A 21,751-nucleotide genomic window follows, 5' to 3' on the forward strand; every position below is an offset into this window, starting at 1 on the left:
AGAGTAAGGTGCAAGTTTGGGGCCGTTTACTTGAAGCGAGCGGTGATCCAGTGTGGGTTATACTGAGGTTAGGCTTAGGGTCCGGTTGAGGGTTAAGTTAAGGTGAGCTAAGGTTAGGGTTAGGGTAAGGGTCATGGTTAGGTTTGGGGTCAGGGTTAGGGTTAGGGTTAGGGTTAGGGTTAGGTTAGGGTTAGGGTTAGGGTTAGGGTTAGTTAGGGTTAGGGTTAGGGTTAGGGTTAGGTTAGGGTTAGGGTTAGTGTTAGGTTAGGGTTAGGGAGAAAGTACACTGGTTTCACCTCACAGCCTGCAAAATCTTAGAACACTGGCTTTGTCATATTAAACTTTCAAAAAACTAGAGAGCCTTGAGAGCCTGTTCATGCAGGAGTGGTTTAAGAATGTGATGGTTTTAGCAGAGAAAAATAAACTAACCCTAACCCTACCAGCCAACTCTCCTTATTGAACCGAGGTTTAAACTGTATTCCTACTAGAGGCAGCAACATAGATGTCAGGCCTCAGGCCAGACTTGATCTCCAAAATTATCATAGAAATTTGAAACTGTGGTCCTATTATGAACAGGAAAGAGATTGGGAGGATGAACCAAAAATAACAAAAAAATTTCACCTCTAAATCCAGCCAGACTTCCCCAGAATCCAGCCTGCCCGCTCACATTCGGGATTTAATCAGGCAGGATAACCCTAACCCTGATCCAAAATCTTTCCTCGCCTAACCCTAAAAAGCAACTATGGACTCAACGGCGTCTCTGGATCTGTTACAGTTCAGTTGATGCACGTGCCTGAGTAAGGCTGCATGCCCATATGGTGGCTGTGCAGTGATGTTTGTTCAGTCTTTCAGTTAATGTTTGTTGTTATGTGCTTAAATACTGAGGTGTTTTTTTTCTAAAAAGGGGGGCCTAGTGCAAAATCTACTTTTTTTCCATCTATTCCCTCTGTTTTTATTACATACAAATTATAACGGGGCACAGGGCACACTTAAGCTCCAAGGCGCCCTCATTCTTGTTTCTCATGTCACTTTGTGTTCCCTTTTTTCTTTTTGGATGGGATGTAACTGAAATGTAATTTCCTCTCAGGGATCAATAAAGCATTTCTGATTTCTGATATTCTCACACATATATCAGTTTTAATTGATTTGCATTCAATCAATTCTTCTTTCAAATCTTTATGGTGTACAGATATTTTGGAATATAAATCTATACATCTTATTAAAAATCATTCTGTAAAATCCAAAAGGCCTAAAGAAAGAGTCAGCTGAATTTTATTTGCAGTGTGTATCTCCTTTTGTTTTCAATTGTGCAATGTTGCATTAATGCTCCTTTAAATGACAGCTCCTTGCGTTATTTATAAACAAAAATCAGTCACAAAATAAAAATTACACTTATCCACAAAAACAAACCTTACACAAGTCATTAAAATAGGCACACGAAACACATGAGTTAGAATATGCTAGGAGAGGGTGCAAGGGGAAACATTCATAAATAAAGATCTATGCAAGAGTAAAAGGCTTTGATAGTCTGAGGTTTGGCCTCAGGGGGGCGCCAGAATACAGAGTAATAACTTCAAAACGATTGGTCATCAGAAAGACGCTCCAGCTGATATTCTAAAAGGAAAAACTGTTTAAAGTGGAAAATAAAGGCAACAGAAAAAGTGAGAAATATGATTACTCCTTTAAAATACAAGTTTTTTATAAATACTACATAGATTTTTTTTCACCAGATGACTGAGAAGTAAGCAGATTAGAGTGTTTTTATTATTTTTTCCCTTTAAGTGTGTATACAAATGTACAAAATGATCAGACAAATACCCGGTGAAAACTGTGAGACAAGGATGGTGGCACAGTTACAGCACCGTGATCCTCTTTCAGTCCCTCCATGAGCTCAGCTTGAACCGGCGGCTCATGGGATGAACCGTGTTGCTGTCGGCATCCTCTGAGTCCCATGAGAAGAGATTTGGGCAGCGGAGGTGTTAGTGTGGAGGTCAAAGCTGGGGGTTCATTCACAGGCCAGCTTACTGTCAAAGCTCGACAGGCCGATGGCGAAGGCTTGAAGAGCGCACATGGGGTAGTTGTAGTCCAGAGTGAAGATGTCCTCTGCGACTCTGCCAAACTGCATCACGATGTAGTCAGCTGAGGAGAGGAAAACAACATCACACAGAGCAGAGTCAAGAGGAAATGTAGACGTGAAAGTAAAGCACTTACGGTCGTTGTCGTGGACGATTTGGAAGTTTTTCACTGAAGCTTGAGTGACACGGCCGTGGAAGTTTAGGACGTAGGACTGAGTGTCGTCGTTCCACACCGGGGCTTTATTGTGCAGCTCGATCAGGTTTTCAAGTGCGTGATTTTGCCACCTGCTGAGGAGACTCTCCTGCTCCTGCAAAACCCAAAGAAGAGCAATTAGTGGAGGTTATAAAGAGCATGAGCAAAGTAAAGAAAGTGACTTTGGTATTTGTACTAACGTTCTGAGGTCTCACAGGAACTCTCTCAAAGTTCATGTTCATGCCTGGGATGATCACAGTCATCTTACGTGGTCCTTTGAATCCCAGCACGTTGGTCTCCTGTCATAGAAAACACACAGTGAGATGGTTTAACAGATAATTCTACATTGGACGTAAAAACAATGAAACAACCAAAGTCGTTCATTAGCTCACATAGCATATAGCTGCTAGCTCCTGCCGCTTGTTGCTCTCCTCCAGCAGCGCTCCAGCGTTTTTGCAGGGGTTGGTCCCGTTGTCGTAGACGGTGAATTTGGTGCCCATGAGGTTGGACCTGAAAGATACAAACATCATGAGTAACTTTGGGATTTTTCGCTGATTTTGGCATCTTCTGTGACAATATTCTTCGCCCTCCATAAGCAAGTTGTGTCACTCTTTCAGAAGCTTTGCAGTGAGAAATCAGAGACTGTTCAAAACTTATTTTGATGACATCACAAGTTGATTTCTAACACTGAATTTTGAAGCCCAACAACAGCCGTTGGCACATTGAAAGCTTGCTTAAGCTTTTTTTTGTTTGCTCTAGCAAGAGGCAGAGAGGTTGAAGTGAGGGTGAGTGGAGGTTAAAGGGATTTTGGACACGTCCCAGCCAAAGGATCCTCCTCAGATTGCTAAATGCTGGAAGGACTTCCATCTGTACTTGTTCTTGCATTGTTAAGGTTTCACTTTAGTATTTCGGATATTTCTTTTGCAATCACATCAATGTATTTATTCTTTTATGAACAGCTCCCCACTACAGTATTTCACTGCCATGTTGAGTGTTGATATCTGTGACTTAAAGTGTCTTTCAGAGACAAACTCTCAGATTCTGATTGTCTCAGTCCAACTCATGGATGTCTCTACTTTGAAGTCAGTTTAGTAACGCCCCTCGATGTGTCAACATTAGCAGGAGTCATTAAGTTAATATCTACAAAAACTACAAGTTACTCCAGAAGTAATTTTAAGTTTGTTTTACAACAACGTAAAGATCTTCTACAAATGATCCAGAAGCTTCATTTCATTTGTAACATCAGAATTTGTACAGTCAGTATGAAACCGGATAATCTACATTTTTTAACCTTTTTTTCTGAAACATTTAGACATAAACTCAGTTTTGCATTCAGTGAATAAATGTGAGTATTACTCTGTGTGCAACTGTACCTCAGTTTCCCGATGAAGCTCTCTCCTTCTCTGGTCAGATCAGTGGCATCCACTGAAATAAGATAGTTGGACGTCTTACTCTTCTTTCTCTTTCTACCAGCCAAGAGGAACACCTGAAAAGACAAACAAAAAAACAACAACATGATATTAAGGTCCAGGATGTACCGTACACTAACAGAGACTGGAGGAGAGTGGCAGGTGATTGCACCAAGACTTACTCTGGACTTTTTCTTTGCTCAGAGTTAAACACACAAAACAAACTGCTCACAGGATTTTCAAGTGTACAAACCCACAAATTTAGCAACTGTAAGCCGTTTTACTCCAGCTCCAAAAGGTTTCATGAATAAAAGGCCGAGCCCAAATTTGTCCACAGATGAAAAAAAAAAACATCTCACTGATCTTGCATAAAAGAAAGAGGGAATAGTGTTTCAGCATTGGCAGAAGAAATTCATGGACATAACCCAAAATCTCAGCTCTGCCACTCATCCCATCATGGTTACGAGTGTGACACCGTCCAAAAGAGAAATAAACTGTTTTTTAAATGGACTTCCGTTTATTTCCAAGAAGCATTGTTACAGCATGAAATAATCTGAAAAACACACATTTTAACTCATTTTAATATTGGTTGAGTTTAGTTTAACGACCACTTTGGATCAATTCAGGATCGATTTCTGGATCTGCTGCCAACATGAAACATTGTGACCTGTGGACAGAACAGACCAACCCGGGAACTGTAGAAGCCCTTTGTTAATCTAACTCTTGAAATCCTGAACCAGGACGTAAGACGCTCACCCTCTTGCCGTCCTCCCTCTCCATGTGCATGAAGTATGTTGGGTACAGCCCGCGGTCCATCCCCTTCTTGTCTCTCGTGATTCGACATTTGACCGTGACGCCTCGAGGAGCTGGGCGAAACACAAACTCTTCTAGATTGGCCACGTCGATGAGCGGGTTTTCCGCTGTTGGCGACCCAGGAGTTAACAGCTCCTGAACACGGAGAGTTTGACACGTTATCGTCCGTTTGGATGAAGTTGGTTTCTGTAATCTGACCTTGAATTGTGTTGCTGGGGGGATTTACTGGAACGTCTTTGCCGCTAGCAGCAGAAGATGGTCTGACAGCGTCTGTGTTTGAGGACATGGATCGCGTCCTCTCTTCCTCTGTGTCCTCCTCGTGCTCGCTGGCTTCATCGAAGTTCATGCTGCCACACAGACCTGGAAGAAAGGAGAGATGTGAGACAACGTGACTAAACCTTCTGCCAGACTGAGAATGAAGCCAAAAGACACTCGCTCCATGTCTTCATGCAGACTCAGCAAGGGCCCTGCTGACTGATGCTGCTCTGACATCTCTGAAACGCAGAGACGTCTGAAACGCCCAGACGTCTGAAACGCCCAGACGTCTGAAACGCACAGACGTATGAAACGCCCAGACGTGTGAAACGCACAGACGTATGAAATGCCCAGATGTCTGAAACGCCCAGACGTGTGAAACGCAGAGACGTGTGAAACGCCCAGACCTCTGAAACGCCCAGACCTCTGAAACGCCCAGAAGTCTGAAACGCCCAGACGTCTGAAATGCAGAGACCTCTGAAATGCCTAGACCTCTGAAACACAGAGACGTCTGAAATGCCCAGACGTCTGAAACGCCCAGACGTCTGAAACGCAGAGACGTGTGAAACGCAGAGACGTCTGAAACGCCCAGACGTCTGAAACGCAGAGACGTCTGAAACGCCCAGACGTCTGAAACGCAGAGACGTCTGAAACGCCCAGACGTCTGAAACGCAGAGACGTATGAAACGCCCAGACGTCTGAAACGCAGAGACGTCTGAAACGCAGAGACGTGTGAAACGCCCAGATGTCTGAAACGCAGAGACGTCTGAAACGCAGAGACGTGTGAAACGCAGAGACGTCTGAAACGCAGAGACGTGTGAAACGCAGAGACGTCTGAAACGCCCAGACGTCTGAAACGCCCAGAAGTCTGAAACACCCAGATGTGTGAAACGCCCAGACGTATGAAACGCACAGATGTGTGAAACGCCCAGACGTCTGACTCCGTGTTGAACTGAATTCATCAGGTAGAGCTGGACTCTAAACAAACCTGTTTTCACGTCCTCAATCACACAACAACAGAGACATGAGTCCAAAAAAGATCTCAGGAGCAAAGTTAAAACGGGGGGAGGCAGCTCTGCTTCAGAGAATCATCATGAAATATGGAGTATGTGAGGGATAAAGTGTGGTGTGGAAATGTCAGGTAAGCCAGCTTGAAATGATGCACAAAGGCATAAGCTACAGCAGCATGTGGTCAAACGTTCTGTAGGTACGTAGAGACACACAAACCGAAGGTGGAGGGAGGCTTACTCCTGAATTCATGGTACCTTGTTTCTGCAGTAACTCATGGATGTCTGTCTTTGGCTCCAGCAGCGTCTCAGTGTCTCCGTCCCGCTCAGGCTCCTCGGCCGTGGGGGACTGGGGCTGAGAACAAGGCTGAAGCTGGAACTGAGACTGTGGTTGAGGTGGGGACTGGCTCTGTGTTGGGCTCACTGACAGGATCTGGATTTTCATTCCCTGGTCAGGAACTTCAGGGCCTAAGAAGGCTGCAGGGCCGTCGATACCTGAAGCAGAAGTTTCAGATGAAGTGGCAGAGAGAATGAGGCGTAAAAACAGAGGTGACCGTTTTCCTTACCGCCCATGATGAGGTCATTGGTGCCACTGAGTTGGGACTCCACCAGTGGGGCCTGCTCCTCGCCTCGCCGCGTCCTGGGACGCCGGGGTCGAGTCTCTGTGTTGGGTTGGACCATGAGGGGCTCCTGACGCTTCCTCCGCTGCTTTTGCTCCAGTAGAGCTCTCTGAGGGCCAAACAGAAACAGACGTGACAATCATCCTGAGCCAATGGCTGAAGGACACGCTGTAAACACCGATTATCAAAGGAAGGTTTTAAATGTGGCAGAGGGCCGTGAAGATTTAGTCTTCCTGCAGAGTGAAGACTTTATTCCTCACTGAAAACTGAATCATTATCAAAGGGTTCATCATCTGCACAGAGTCTCCGTTCAACAACCACAGCAACTGCAAAACTTGCTAAATGCTGCAGTCTGCAGTCTTTCTAATGGCCAGCAGGGGGCACCTGTATTAGCTAGAGTTTGTTCTCTTCTTACCTGTAAATAATTGTTATTTATTTATTCATTCATTTTTACAAATTCTAAATAATTAAGAATACCCAATGCACAATGTAAATGTAAAGACACAAACATCCACCGGGCTGTACCAAAGAAAAGTGAAGTAATGTTGACACCGTTTGACTCAGAGTGTGGACAAAAGCGAGCAGCAGATAAAAAAAACAAGCAAACAATCGTGCCAAGGCCTCAGGGGGTTGAATGTCTTCACTGAACAGCTGAAGCAAAGTGGCTTTTTACTTCAGAGAATCTTCTACAATCCATGTAGGCAGAGTAACGAGGCTTGATCAGGACGTAAACAGCAGTCATCTGTGGCACAAAGCCTCGTCTTATACCTGATATATTCTTGGGTTCATAATGATTCATTGTGAGGTTTCACTGAGGCCAAAGTCCTTGTCATGCTGCTGTCGTGCTGTCCTCTTCGCCCAAAGTTCCAGTCTCTGTGGTCAAAGCAGCCGCTGGATTACACAAGCGCGTTAATTAGTGCGTCAAATGCACAACAACAAGTGCTGTTTAGTGATGCTGTTCAGTGGACTGGAAGAGAGAGAAGGCCAAGTCTCATATTTGCCAAACCAAAAAGCTGTCAGAACTCATCTGTCACTGCACAAACCCTGGGAAAGAGTCTGCAGCACATTTCACTGTTGGTTCGACTCTGCAGGGCTACAGCCACGCTTCCCCCACAGGCAAAGACTTCCTGTGAGTCTGAGAGGTACACTCATCCATATCCAGGGAAAACACGGTCCAAAAAATATTCACTTGGAAAGAATAATGCAGCAAAGTCAAAAAGTAAAAGTTACTTTAAGTCAGTGTTTCTCAATTCCAGTCCTGGGGACCCCCTGCCCTGCATGTTTTAGATGTTACCCCACTCCAGCACACCTGGTTCAAATGAATGGCTCGTTATCAGGCTGGAGCAGAGCTTGATAACGAGCTGATCGTCATTGACACTTGTCATTTTGAGCCGTTCCTTTCCACATTAAAGTCCTGAGATCTGACTTTAAATCACAGTATGTGGTACAGGCTCCAACAAAACCATAAAAAGCAGAAGTGTGGGTTCAGATAATCTCCACTAACTCCAGTGAACCCAGAAAGAGGTTCAACCAAGTAATAAGGTTAAGCTGAGCTGTAACCAAACCCTGATAAATGTTTGATTTTAACATTAGATTGCAAATAGTAAGCAACAACTGAGACTGACGTCTTGATGAATTGAAAATATATCAACTGAACTCCCAATAACTCCCGACACTCAGCTTTTACTTTGAATTGACTGTTGGTACAGTCAGGGTCCGACCCGTCTGTGTTTCCTGTCCCTCATCTTGCTGTTTTGGGCCAGTCTATTGTGAACACCTTTAGGAGAGAGCAAGTAGCCCGCGCGTCCAGAAGAGGACAGGACTTCCTCTCAAAGTCTTTCCTGTTTCAAACATGACAACAAATAGATTTCAGTAACAATCCCATCTGAAGAGGTATGGGTCTTTTCAACTGATACAGAACAACATGAAACTCAGTGGTGAATTATTTCAGTTCTCAGTGATACAGGAAGCTAAAATATCTGTGGGTTGGATCCCTGAGACAAACTGATAAAGGAAAGGACAGAGAAACGTTACCAACCAGCTCCAGAGACATCCTGTCACAGGTTGAGCCAAAGTCAACAGGTTCCTCTAAAGAAGACGTCCCATGTTCCTGCAGCCGGTCAGCACCACACACTCTGCTCGAGAGCTCCTGGTCTCTGCGAGTCTCTGTCCCCTCAGTCCTCTCAGTCCTCTCCTCAAGTCTGGTTCTCAATAAACCCACAGCCTCTGTGTCCCTCTCTGCACCCCACAGTGTGTGTGTGTGTGTGTGTGTGTGTGTGTGTGTGTGTGTGTGTGTGTGTGTGTGTGTGTGTGTGTCAGCCACTGTTGCTAACTGAAGCAGCAGTCATTAGCACTCCAGTGGGGGGGGGGGGTTGAAGTGAGATGAGGTCACAACCACCGAGCTCGACCTGTTGATTTCTAAAACTCTGACGTGTCTGATCAGGATTCAGGGACAGACTCGTCTCGTGAGCGACGGTTTCATCAGTGTCTCCAGTAACGAGACGTGTGTTCGTCCTCATGTTACATAAACCAGGAGCCCAGAGCGAGGCTGACTGCAGTCAGTTCAGTGTGAGCTGCACTACAGAGCCACAGCAGGACCACAGCACAAACACACACACACACACACACACTCACTCAAAGCCAGACACACACACTAAATCCCTCTCTTTCTTTGAGCTCCCCAGTCCTCCCTCCTGATCCTCGCAGCCTGCTGTGTGAGGAAGAGGAGAACGGTTTTCAGCTTAAAGCAAACGCTGCAGCTGCTCCGCCTGGTTTAGGATGGAGCATCTCACAGAGACTCAGAGACTAATCTGTGGCAGAGGATGCAGCGTCAGGAAACGCAGCATCAAGCAGAGCAGCTCCACTTCAGGACGCAGGTATTAACATTCCAAGTGACCAGGCAGGTGAAAAACAGGAAGCCAACAACGTTAATCCCCGAGATGCAGCCACCGCGGTGATGCTGAACTTTCTCGTGCCAGCTGTAAACCCCCCTTACAGATATCAGAGCTAAGCACCCCAGGTCATCTGAAAGCATGAGTGCTCCATCTGTCAGCACAGCGTGGGCAAAGCACCGCTAAGAAAAGATGATGATTCATGCTGGAGGTCAAGGTACCACAAAGAGATCAACTAGAGATTTAAGGAAGGGTGAAGAGGATGTGCCAGACGAGCAGAACACACACATGAAACATGGAGATTGGGCTAAGGGCCATGGTTCACATTCAGTTTTTGATCCTTCTAATAAAAGGTATGAAAACCTCTCACATCATATTGGGTTGTGTCGTGTTAAGGTGTGTTATATCGTGCTATGCTGTGTTCACTGAATTATCAAGAGAAGTCATCCTGAACTACATTAAAGGCACAGTGTCCCGTCATGTTGAAAGCTTCTGTGTGGTGCTGCGCTGTCGTCTGTGGGGCCTGAACTCATGGGGGGGGGGGCTGTACCCGGCCATCATCCCCGTCAGTGAGACACTGCTGATCTTCACAAATTTTACTGGATGAAGATTTTCTGACAAACAAGTCCAGAAAAACAAACGCGTTATAAAATGTTCTCCATTTGGGCTGATATGAGGAAAATATGTCAGCTTTTTTGGCAGGATCAGAGAAAATTTATCAGGATAGTTTCTGTGATTTTTACTTTCACCTGCAAACAACAAATTTAGCTCCAAATATTTTTCGTCCCAAATTCTGAACTTTTATGCACCAATTCATAACTTTAATCTGGTTTGTGTCCTCTGAGCTTTTTACCCTGGATGCTCATAAAACACATTTTCACACCACAGTCGATCCAGTCCTTTAAAGACACCGGCTGAAAGAGACAGCAGCTGTTCAGAGCTTCAGCTTTAAACAGGAAGCCCTCAAACACTGATCTTACTAAATATACTCTGTTTCTGTTTGTGCTCTTGACATGTGACAGAACTTAACAGAACAGATGGAAACATGTTGTAAAGTATGAAATATTAAAGTAATGTCACCTGCTGTGAGGTACCAAAGAAGTGTAGCGTGACTTAAAGTTAATCCAACGCCGTCTTACATGATGTGACCTTAAGTCATTTAACTCAACGCAAACTAATTCTTCCACGACAACAACATGTAACATAATGTTTCCCCGTGTTAATGCATGTTAGGTCAGGTAATAAAAACACAGAAACAAAACGGAAAGTCATGTAAATATTATAAAGTCATCTTAAGTAACCTGCTGTGAGGGACTGCAGCAGTGTAACGGCACACACGCTGACACAGCAAAGTTTAATATAACACAATATCTTCTCAAATAAAAACAATAAACTTTATTTAAAATGTAATGTAAGACAATGTAACGTAACACAAAGAACATTAAAAATAAAGTGTAGCACAGGAAAGCACTAGGTGATGAAGTGTAAAGAGTCGTGTTTCTTAACCTGTTTTTCAAGCTTCTGCTGCATCAGACTGCCGCCGTCTTCTTCGATGCCACTGAGGGAAAAGAAAGGAAGATGGAAAACATGAAACCTTAAACTGCAGAAGTATTTTAAGTCCCTCACCAAACCTGTAGAGGTCCCCGTTACGGACAATAAATTAAAGCTAAAGCTAATCAATATCTTGCATCCTGCAGAGGGTTCTTTGAATTTAACCAAGAAGGGCGTTTAAAGAAGAAAGAAGAATTAAAGTTGCAGTTAGGGCTGAACGATATGGCCAAAAAACAATATCTCCAGATTTGTAGGCTATCGATGTATATTTCTCTATATTCTAAATTTCTCCCATAAATCACAACAATAATGTTAAATCCAACCCTTTGATGCACAAAATGACATGTGTAATTATTCAAGCAGACCTTAAGTTGGATTTCTAAAATTTTGGGGCAAAAAGAGGAAAATCTTAACCAGGTAAAGTTTAGGGGTCTGGTTGAACTGAATTGTATTTGGGTTTGTCTTCTGATAATATCCCATATCGTGTTCATTTCTCGTGGAGAGCTGGGAGAGAATCAGGGATCTTACGGACAGCAAAGCAAACCCGAACAATCAGCTACACTACAGGAAACAGGAACCCACAACCCGCGACTGATGAGACGTGCAGGTGACTTTCCTCTGTCCTCTGCTGATACCTAAACACGCATGCGCAGGAGGATTTTTCTGGGTGGGTGGGGGAGCGTGGTGCTCGCTGTGACAGGACACCGGCTGAGCAGCAGAGAGTGAAACGAGCGATTCACAGAAGAGATTTACGTTCCTACGTCTGAAAACATTTAGGTTGCTGTTTGTACGGCCATAGAGTCATTTTATATATTTTCACGGCTAAATCGCGATACATGGAGTATGTTTGATATATCCCCCAGCCCTAGTTGCAGTAAAGGCTTTATTGAGAAATTTAGCATAAAGAAGGCAGTGAAACGTAATTTTTAAGCTAACTCTGTCTATCTTTACCTGGAGGGACTGACAGAGATAACAGACGGATCCAGCTAGCTTGCAGTTTGGATCCTCTGGGCATTTCCTCAGGACAGCTATCTGAAGGGACTCTGCACCTGTTGCTCAGCTACAGCCAGCGAGCAAAAAGCAGAGCAGCATCAGGAGTCTGAGTCAGAGACGGACGAGTCAGTCTCACCAGTCACTCCTCTGGGGCTGAGGTAATGTGACGGTCACTAACTCCCTTTCTGATTTACTTCATCCTTTTCTGTCAGCTTCATCACTGGATGTCATGAGCTGAGCTTTTTATGGGAAACAAGTTTGGATGACAAATCTTCAGGTAACTCTACCTCGATGTCTTCATTCAAACCTGGCTCACACATTCCCACGCCCCGCCTCCTCCTCTTACTCTGACAGCTCTGACAGCTCTGACAGCTCTGACAGCTGTGACGTGACGATGATCACACACTCGTCTCAGGGACCTCAAGCCCCTGACATCACAACTCACCTGTGAAGGTTAGTTACTGAAACTTTTCCAGAAACTCGTTTAAGCTGCACCGTACTAAGTCTGCAGTGTTCAGATGAACATCCTCATCTGTAGCCAAACGTCAGGTCTGCATCAGAGTTGGTCCTTTTGCTCCATCGTGTCATATCATCACTCACAAATCCATCTCTAAGCGTCTGATGGTGCTGACACTGGCACACAGATGGGCCTCATTACAACACCTGAGAACAGGTGCTGGTGACAGCAGGGGGGGCTGTGGGGTGGGATGGGATTTTAATTACACGAACAGGACTATCATTAAGCAAGTTAAAGAAAGGGATGGATGGAAGTTTAGCAGCTGAAGGTAGTTTCTTTTATTGACCGCATGGGTTACAGAGATTCAGACTTTTTCAGTTTGATTTTTCCACTCATTTAAAATCTGAGTTCATCAGGCTTTGATCCTCGAACTCTTCAAAACGATTCAGAAATTTTGATGTTGTTAAGATATTGTCGACTCTGTGTGTGTGTGTGTGTGTGTGTGTGTGTGTGTGTGAGTGAGTGAGTGAGTGAGTGTGTGTGTGTGTGTGTGTGTGTGTGTGTGTGCGTGCGTGTGTGTGTGAGTGAGTGAGTGTGTGTGTGTGTGTGTGTGTGTGTGTGTGTGTGTGAGTGAGTGAGTGAGTGTGTGTGTGTGTGTGTGTGTGTGTGTGTGTGTGTGTGTGTGTGTGAGTGAGTGAGTGAGTGTGTGTGTGTGTGTGTGTGTGTGTGTGTGTGTGTGTGTGTGTGTGTGTGTGTGTGTGTGTGTGTGTGTGTGTGTGTGTGTGTGCCCACTGTGCCTACCTGGTTGATGAGTTGGAGGAATAGCTGGCAGAGGTGGAGGGTCTTTGGAGAGCAGGGTAAACAAACACCAGGGGAGAAAGCAGCGTGGGACGTGTAAAATAAGAGAAAAGAACAAGTCAGACAGTTCAGACACTTTAAGAGTCATGAGAATTTTTGAAAAGTTTTTAGGAAAACTGCTGCAGCTATCTAGCAGAGGTGACATTCATTCATCTATGTACGGACAAACAGGCTGATAATGAAGACATGGGGACCTGTCAGACAGCTACAGCAACCTTTAGAGTGTTATCCTGAAAACTTTAATCCGTCAGAGGTTTAAAGTTTGTTTCCTCCCTACCATGAAACATTTATACAAGCTACATAAACACACACACACGTCAGGCTGACAGCACCTCATCACCGCTGTGAGTGATCAATGTTTCATTAGTCTGTCACAGCTTGGGTGACAAGACGAGGACACACCACTGTTGTCCTCTCCTTGTGTGTGAGGCCACGGTAACCATGGAGATTTCACCTTTGTCAACAGCATTGATTAAAAAAACCTGCCGTCGCTTCTTAAGCCTCCCTGTAATTGGAGGTCTTCACACTGAGCTGTACAGATTTACACTCTGAAGGGTTGAAGGTCTGCAAAGGTCAGCGTAGATTTTTCCTGTTTGTCGAGGAGCTTTTGGAAGCAAAGACTCGTTGAATGAAATAATAATGAGTTGTATTACACAGTTATTTCTGAGTGCAGAACATAAAGTACTCCAGAGTTTTTTTTAATCATCATCAGCTGATGACAAAATGCTTCCTCTTAGCCACAGGCCATGTTACCGTACCATGAATATTTTCTGTTTTCTTCATGTTAATAAAAAGCCTTCACCTTTGGTAGTTAGTAAGATCAGCTCTCAGACCAAGAAAAACACAAAACAAGGACTAAAAAGATGAAAACTTCATGTCTCTGCAAATCCCTGTTATTTTGTAACAATAATAACTATAATATGTTACTCTACAATGTTACTCTATAATATGTTACTCTATAAAATGTTACTCTATAATATGTTACTCTACAATATGTTACTCTATAATATGTTACTCTATAATGTGTTACTCTATAATATGTTACTCTATAATATGTTACTCTACAATATGTTACTCTATAATATGTTACTCTATAATATGTTACTCTATAATATGTTACTCTACAATATGTTACTCTACAATATGTTACTCTATAATATGTTAGTCTATAATATGTTACTCTACAATGTTACTCTATAATATGTTACTCTATAATATGTTACTATATAATATATTACTCTATAATATGTTACTCTATAATATGTTACTCTACAATATGTTACTCTACAATATGTTACTCTACAATATGTTACTCTACAATATGTTACTCTACAATATGTTACTCTATAATATGTTACTCTGTAATATGTTACTCTATAATATGTAAGTCTATAATATGTTACTCTACAATGTTACTCTATAATATGTTACTCTATAATATGTTACTCTATAATATGTTACTCTATAATATGTTACTCTACAATGTTACTCTATAATATGTTACTCTACAATATGTTACTCTACAATATGTTACTCTACAATATGTTACTCTACAATATGTTACTCTACAATATGTTACTCTACAATATGTTACTCTATAATATGTTACTCTGTAATATGTTACTCTACAATATGTTACTCTATAATATGTTACTCTACAATATGTTACTCTATAATATGTTACTCTATGATATGTTACTCTATGATATGTTACTCTATAATATGTTACTCTATAATATGTTACTCTACAATATGTTACTCTATAATATGTTACTCTATAATATGTTACTCTACAATATGTTACTCTACAATATGTTACTCTATAATATGTTACTCTATAATATGTTACTCTACAATGTTACTCTATAATATGTTACTCTATAATATGTTACTCTATAATATATGACTCTATAATATGTTACTCTATAATATGTTACTCTACAATATGTTACTCTATAATATGTTACTCTACAATGTTACTCTATAATATGTTAGTCTATAATATGTTACTCTATAATATGTTACTCTACAATGTTACTCTATAATATGTTACTCTATAATATGTTACTCTATAATATGTTACTCTACAATGTTACTCTATAATATGTTACTCTATAATATGTTACTCTACAATATGTTACTCTACAATATGTTACTCTACAATATGTTACTCTATAATATGTTTCACTATAATATGTTACTCTATAATATGTTACTCTATAATATGTTACTGTACAATATGTTACTCTATAATGTGTTACTCTATAATATGTTACTCTACAATATGTTAATCTATAATATGTTACTCTACAATATGTTACTCTATAATATGTTACTCTACAATATGTTACTCTACAATATGTTACTCTATAATATGTTACTCTATAATATGTTACTCTACAATATGTTACTCTATAATATGTTACTTTACAATATGTTACTCTACAATATGTTACTCTACAATATGTTACTCTACAATATGTTACTCTACAATATGATACTCTACAATATGTTACTCTGTAATATGTTACTCTATAATATGTTACTCTATAATATGTTACTCTACAATATGTTACTCTATAATATGTTACTCTATGATATGTTACTCTATGATATGTTACTCTATAATATGTTACTCTATAATATGTTACTCTACAATATGTTACTCTATAATATGTTACTCTATAATATGTTACTCTATAATATGTTACTCTGTAATATGTTACTCTATAATATGTTACTCTATAATATGTTACTCTACAATATGTTACTCTATAATATGTTACTCTATGATATGTTACTCTATAATATGTTACTCTACAATATGTTACTCTACAATATGTTACTCTATAATATGTTACTCTACAATATGTTACTCTATAATATGTTACTCTATAATATGTTCACTTCAATGTTTACAATATGATATGTTTGAAAACAATATGTCATGTTATGTTGTTAAGTGTTGCCACATTACATTTAGTTTTTTTTTGGTGGGACATTACATCACCTTTCATCCCTTTTTGTTACATTTATCTAAGTATTGTTACATTGTATGAAGTTAAGCTTCATTTCACTGGGTTACAGCACTTTACTCTAAGTTATGTCAACTGAAAATAGCTTAGCTGCATATAAAGTCACATTACTGTTCATTTTGTAAAGTGTTGTTACATTACATTGTTTTACATTAAGCTCCATTTAGTTATTAATGTAATTTCATATTTAGTCATAATAAGCTGTGTTAAGTCTTTGTTGTGTAACTCTGTGACTGTATGGACACCAAGTTAACTGACTAAACATTTCAGTGACATTACACCTCATGTTCTGGTCCATTACACTTAGTTACCATGCGTTAAGCTACATCACCTAAGTTATACTTCATCAAGCTGTGTAATGTTGTGTTTCCTTACAGTAAACTGAGTTACAGCATGTTATCCTACACTGAGTCATGGAGGACCATTTGACTTTGTTCCTGTTTTAACTCCTGATCCCATGTTCAAATGTTTACTATCAGTTTCTCCTATAAACCTGCTTGATTCTGACATTTTCCATGGCTCATAAACTAAAGCAGGCCATGTCATGGCAGTAACTACAGTAAAGAAACAAAGTGAAAATAAAATCAGCTCCTGTGAAGAAAGATCCAGGGTTTAGGGTTGAAAGAGGTGCAGCTCAGGGTCCGGCTCACCTGTCATGGTTCCTGTACGCTTTGACCAACTAACTGTTCATCCTACCTTTCATAGCTGCTGATTTAACAGCCTCCATTGCCAATAAAGTCCAGATGTCTGAGTGTGAGTTTTATCTTTCACCAAGTCTAAATTACAACGCAAAATGTCAAGAGAGAGTAAAAAATCATGGCTGATGCAGTTTTTTAAGCAGGTAACACTCTGAGCACGTCTGTAGTGAAGTAGTGTTTCTATCAAGCAGCTAAGAGCGATAAAAAAGGCTGGCCACACAAACGCAAATCACCAACTCTGGTTACAGCACAGCCACAGCCTGATGCTCTGAATAAGTAACGACATCACGGCAGCAGAAACATGAGCAACAAACACCGCTCTGCCTGCAGCTCAGTCGCTCCGCTGCTTACATTCGTGTCAAAAGGTGACGATCAGAGGAAAGACTTTCTTTTCTTGTTCCTAAATGTCTTACTACGCGTGGCCCTGTGTGGAGCTGTACCTGTACGACCAGCGGCTGTACACAGGCTGAGACCCCCCATCCTTCAGAGTGTCCATGGCTGCAGCTGCAGGAATGCTAGTCCACTTCTGTCTTCTCTACAGCGTCCCTACGAGCTTCATTTACACGGCAGCTCAGAGTCACAGCACAGTGCTTCCTCACAAAAAGCCCCAGCGGCTCCAACATCTCTGCTGTTATGTCACAGAGAAAGAGTAGCTTCGTCCCACCCAGGGGAGTGACAGCGCCGGGAGGTTGGGGAGCCGTTACCATGACTTCGCTCTTCAGGCAACACATGAGGATTCAAGCAGGGATGGTGGTAAAGGCAAGTGACAGACAGAATTACAAATGAAATATCTGAATAAAAAATATAAAAGAAAAAACTCATATTTACGCTCGCTTTACTTTACGCAACACAACTTTCCAGTAAGTCTGTGCAAGACTCAGCAGTGAGTCCCGGCTCATTTCCTGTGACTCAAAAAGGAGGAACACCATACGTCTAACCGCAGATGTGATTCCTGTCTGGTGCCCCAGCTATATGCAACGCCAGAAATTTATTAAGCTGAAAATAGCCCAGATCTGTCTGCAGAAACAATGCTCTTCCTCTCAGCATTACCGGATTACTGAGTAACATATTTCAGAAAAGCACACGCCGATTTAAAGGTTAACTCAATGAAGTGAAAATTATAGATCACCTTCTCTAAAAACAGATACCTTGTGGGGACCTTAGTCTAGTTGCCAAGCAACAAGAGCCTCCAGTCATTTTTGTGCCTATCTGAGAGAGCAAGAGGGAGAGAAAGCACTGGAAAAATATCATGACTGTGTTTGTGTTTGTTTGTCCCAAGAGACGGAGGTAAAATGGCACAAGTCAGAGTGTTATGAGCGGGGGATGCTCCACCAGAGGGAGTAATTATTCAGCTGAAAACAAATGATGGAAATGAGCTACAACAAGTTGATAATAATGGCATTTCCCTCGAGGACTCCAAGGGACACTCTCATGTTTTACTCGACTTTCTTAACCAGGCTTCAGAAAATTACCCGTCTATGTCTTTCAAAGTTGACTTGTTGTAAGTTTAAAACCAAGTAACTTCTAAAAGTTCAAGCTCACAGTGCTGAACGTTAGCCTGAGGCCAACAATGAGAAAGAAATACCAGAGACGTTTCTTCAGTCTCAAGGTGAGCTCCAGCCAAGGAAGTCACATCTGAACCACGAACCATGCCTGTTAGAGTTCAACCAGCGCCACACACCACGAGAGGATGTTATCCCAGTTCATTAACCAGAATTCATCGTTTAGACAAGCTTTTAAATGAATTCCTTTCACACATTCATCTCCTTCAGTGCCAAAACAAGATACACAGGTACACACCCAGACGGTGCTGACTGCTTCATTTAACCATTTCACCATCTCCTCCTCAAAAAACTGAATCAATTGGATAAAAGCACGACATCATCAGAGCAACGACTGAGGAGGTGCTACCCAGACTCCAACTGTGGAGGGCAGAGCACACCCCAAACACACACACTGAACACACTCATCCTGAAACCACAAACACTGCCTTAAAAAGTTGGACACTGGGAAAACTGAAATCTAAGCAAGTGTTCATGTCTTATTTTCAGAAAACATCGCCTTGTTCACCTGAGCCACTTTCAGATAGAAAGGCCAGAAAATGTCTTACTTCAGGATATTAAAGACAAAACAGTGCCTCCATTTATTTTAAGTCTTCAAATGGTGTAAGAAAATAATACTAGTCAAGTTTCTGTCTTTAAATAAGAACTATATCCTAATGTAACCCTGACTCAAAGACTGTACTACCCACTGTTTCAGTACAAACATGAAAAAATTATCATCTGAAAAATGTCGAATTTCTCTGTACACAAAATTTATCAGTGAAACTTAAATAAAACCTAGATAACATAGAGGAAAGAAACGGGGACATTCCCTCACTTCTGATCTGTTGTGCAAGTAAACATGGAAAGACAGTTTTCTGTTGCAAAAACTGCATAAAATTTAGTTTTTTTTACACTGCAAAAAAAACTGAAACCATAGTGACTGCGTATGTATCAAAAACACTGTGCTAAGTGTGGTCTGCTCAGTGTTTTCTCACTTTTACATGTGCTAGTCTAAATTAAGATGATCATTTTAACAATAAGACAAAAGGTTCCTTGAGTGTCCACCGGAGGGCATGGGATGATTTCATGTTGAGTCAGGGCAGAGCCTCAACTGTCAGCACTGACAACCTGAGCAATGAGGAGAAATACCATGCAACAAAAGATTACAAACACATTTGTGTTACTGTTTTAAACTCCTCAGTCAGTCCTGAAGAGGATTCTGGGATTTGAGCAAACTGCTTTCTCTGCCAACTGACACAGCAGATTCCTGTGAGAGGATGGGAGTATGTTGTGCCGTGGGGAAAAATCTTCCTAGGAATAACAGTTATGTTAATTCGTAAGTCGTATGTTAGTGAGACATTAATGAAAAAAAAAATGTAATAAGGCATCAGAAAAGCAAATCAGCCATCTGTGAACTTTAACACAAACCCTCCGACCCCACAGAGCAGTGTGCACCGCAGCTGGTGGCTCTCAGATTACTCAACGGCCTGAGCTACAAAGCCAACACGTTCTCCTGAGCCAGTCAGATATCTGGAGAAAAACAAAAACAACGCCAAGTCAAATGCCACTTACTGAAAGTGTAGCAAACATCATCTGGCATTACAGGAGTATGACTGACAGTTATTATCTGCAGGGTTAGGGTTATCTACTGAAAAAGATCCAGCTAACCAAGGGGAAACCAGGGGAAACCAGGGGAAACCAAGGGGAAACCAGGGGAAACCAGGGGGAAACCAGGGGGAAACCAGGGGAAACCAGGGGGAAACCAGGGGAAACCAGGGGGAAACGGAGCAGGAAACGGAGCAGGAAAGTGTGGGAGCTGCTTTGATTTTCATCTCCCTGCAAAATGAAAGCAGACCTCTGCTCCGGCTGGAGATTATTTACAGTGCAGACATGAGACACTTGGACAACAACACTTCTGATGTGCACTCCACCATCATCTGAGTGGACATGAGATGAAAACACCGAGTGGTGCATGAAGCTGACAGTTCCTCTCAGGACACAGAGCAAAAACAGACAGTTTGATCTGGGTACTGTTGTATCTGAACAGCTCTGGAGGCTCGTTGCTTGTGGAGAAAGTGAACTTCTCTGCAGGAACACCATAACGCTGAAAAGGCTACAGGGCATGCTCCAACATGACACAAACAGTTTTCTCCTGGATCTGGGAAAGGCTGAAAAGCTCAACCGTCAGAGCTGAACTGGATGTGTTGTAAGTCAAAGAAAACACTGATAGGTTTATGTTAGCTCGGTGCCTTTAACACTTGGTTTGTATCGGTCGTAAATAAAAGGAAGAGCACAAGAGACAGCTTCTATCTGTGACCATAAGGCTTCACTGAAAACAGCAGCGCTGTTACAGCTGAATAATGACTCTGCGTGTCTGAACCGTGTTTATTACTGGAGATGGGAGACTTCTCTTCTCTTCTGTGTGTAACAGACTTAAAAACAACACTTTGACACAACGAGCTCATGTGGTAGACAAACGTTAAATGTAGCTTTATAAATTAATGTCTTTCCTCAGACATGGTTTGGCTGCGATACTCAGCAGTTTGTCTGCTCTTTATTCTTTAACTTAACCGTTAGCTCTGGCTCTGAGCTCCAGGTTTACACAGAAAGATCATCGTCTGATGTCTTTTAGGATAATTAAAGGGTCGTATGTCTGCAGTGTTCCGTGTGTAATGTTTATATCTGATTATAACTACTGAAGCTAACGGTAGCCCCCTCAGCCCTGCCTGTAACCGAGCCTTTACAAAAGTTGTGGGCGACTTTTCTCGCGTTAGAGAAAACGTTTAGCCTCCGCTTTCAGAGCACACCTCAACAACACCAACATGAACAAACCACGACAGGAGCGTTGGATCGATATTACCTGATGCTGTAGTAGCTCATGTTTGTCCGCGGTTGCTAAGGAAGATCCTCGTGCAACAGGACACTTTTTGTGGACGCGGCTGAGGGGAACTCGGTAACTTAGTCCTTAGTAACCGAACACACTAAAAACGAGCCTTCCTATTGGCCCGCGGGTTTCTTACGTGGCTCCTGATTGGGGGAGACTTTGGAGAAAGGGTGTTGAATCGATGTCAGTGGAGCAGTGGGCCTCTCGGACCCCGCTACCCCAACCCTCCCTCGGCTTGAAATGGTCCACAGATATCCAACATATAAACTGCCTGGTTCACAGTTACTAATACAATTTATGTCTGAAACAGTGACGGAAAAAAATAAATTATCACAAGAAACATTTTATGTCAGAGGCACTCATTCATCCGATGATGGTTATTGCTGCTTTCTTTAAAATATCTCAACTGATTCCTGTCATTACCTCAAATGTAGACCTCTGTTTTTGACATATATACGTATTTTGGGG

The 21,751-nt window shown here is 42.0% G+C and overlaps 1 protein-coding gene across 5 annotated transcripts; it reads right to left on the reverse strand.

Moving 5' to 3' along the window:
* Positions 1-1,202: 1,202 nt before the first annotated feature.
* On the reverse strand, positions 1,203-21,372 carry tulp3 (TUB like protein 3). 5 transcript variants are annotated; one of them, XM_074698661.1, is made up of 12 exons: positions 17,296-17,890; positions 13,066-13,107; positions 10,770-10,821; positions 6,319-6,481; positions 6,011-6,247; positions 4,717-4,850; positions 4,434-4,625; positions 3,642-3,754; positions 2,661-2,778; positions 2,469-2,567; positions 2,212-2,383; positions 1,204-2,139 (listed from the first exon to the last, which is right to left on the reverse strand). In XM_074698661.1, the coding sequence occupies exons 1-12, from the start codon at positions 17,349-17,351 to the stop codon at positions 2,006-2,008; spliced, it is 1,512 nt and encodes a 503-aa protein (XP_074554762.1). In that variant the 5' UTR covers positions 17,352-17,890; the 3' UTR covers positions 1,204-2,005. The 5 variants fall into 5 exon arrangements, with proteins under 5 accessions (XP_074554764.1, XP_074554762.1, XP_074554766.1 ...); XM_074698662.1 differs by lacking the exon at positions 17,296-17,890 and adding an exon at positions 21,260-21,372 and having other exon boundaries at positions 1,205-2,139; XM_074698663.1 differs by lacking the exons at positions 10,770-10,821; positions 13,066-13,107; positions 17,296-17,890 and adding an exon at positions 7,416-7,652 and having other exon boundaries at positions 1,203-2,139.
* Positions 21,373-21,751: the final 379 nt, after the last annotated feature.

Source organism: Halichoeres trimaculatus, unplaced genomic scaffold, assembly GCF_033239565.1.
Source record: "Halichoeres trimaculatus isolate MK-OKI-2021-1 unplaced genomic scaffold, fHalTri1.1 fHalTri1_scaffold_21, whole genome shotgun sequence".
Classification (NCBI taxonomy): Eukaryota; Metazoa; Chordata; class Actinopteri; order Labriformes; family Labridae; genus Halichoeres; species Halichoeres trimaculatus.

Coding starts and splice junctions, on each gene's coding strand:
- tulp3 (XM_074698661.1), bottom strand. CDS start 17,351: ATGGACACTCTGAAGGATGGGGGGTCTCAGCCTGTGTACAGCCGCTGG. Junction 10,822..13,065: donor TCCTCCAACTCATCAACCAG/GTAGGCACAGTG, acceptor CTTTTCCCTCAG/TGGCATCGAAGAAGACGGCG. Junction 6,482..10,769: donor AGCAGAAGCTTGAAAAACAG/GTTAAGAAACAC, acceptor TTTGGCCCTCAG/AGAGCTCTACTGGAGCAAAA.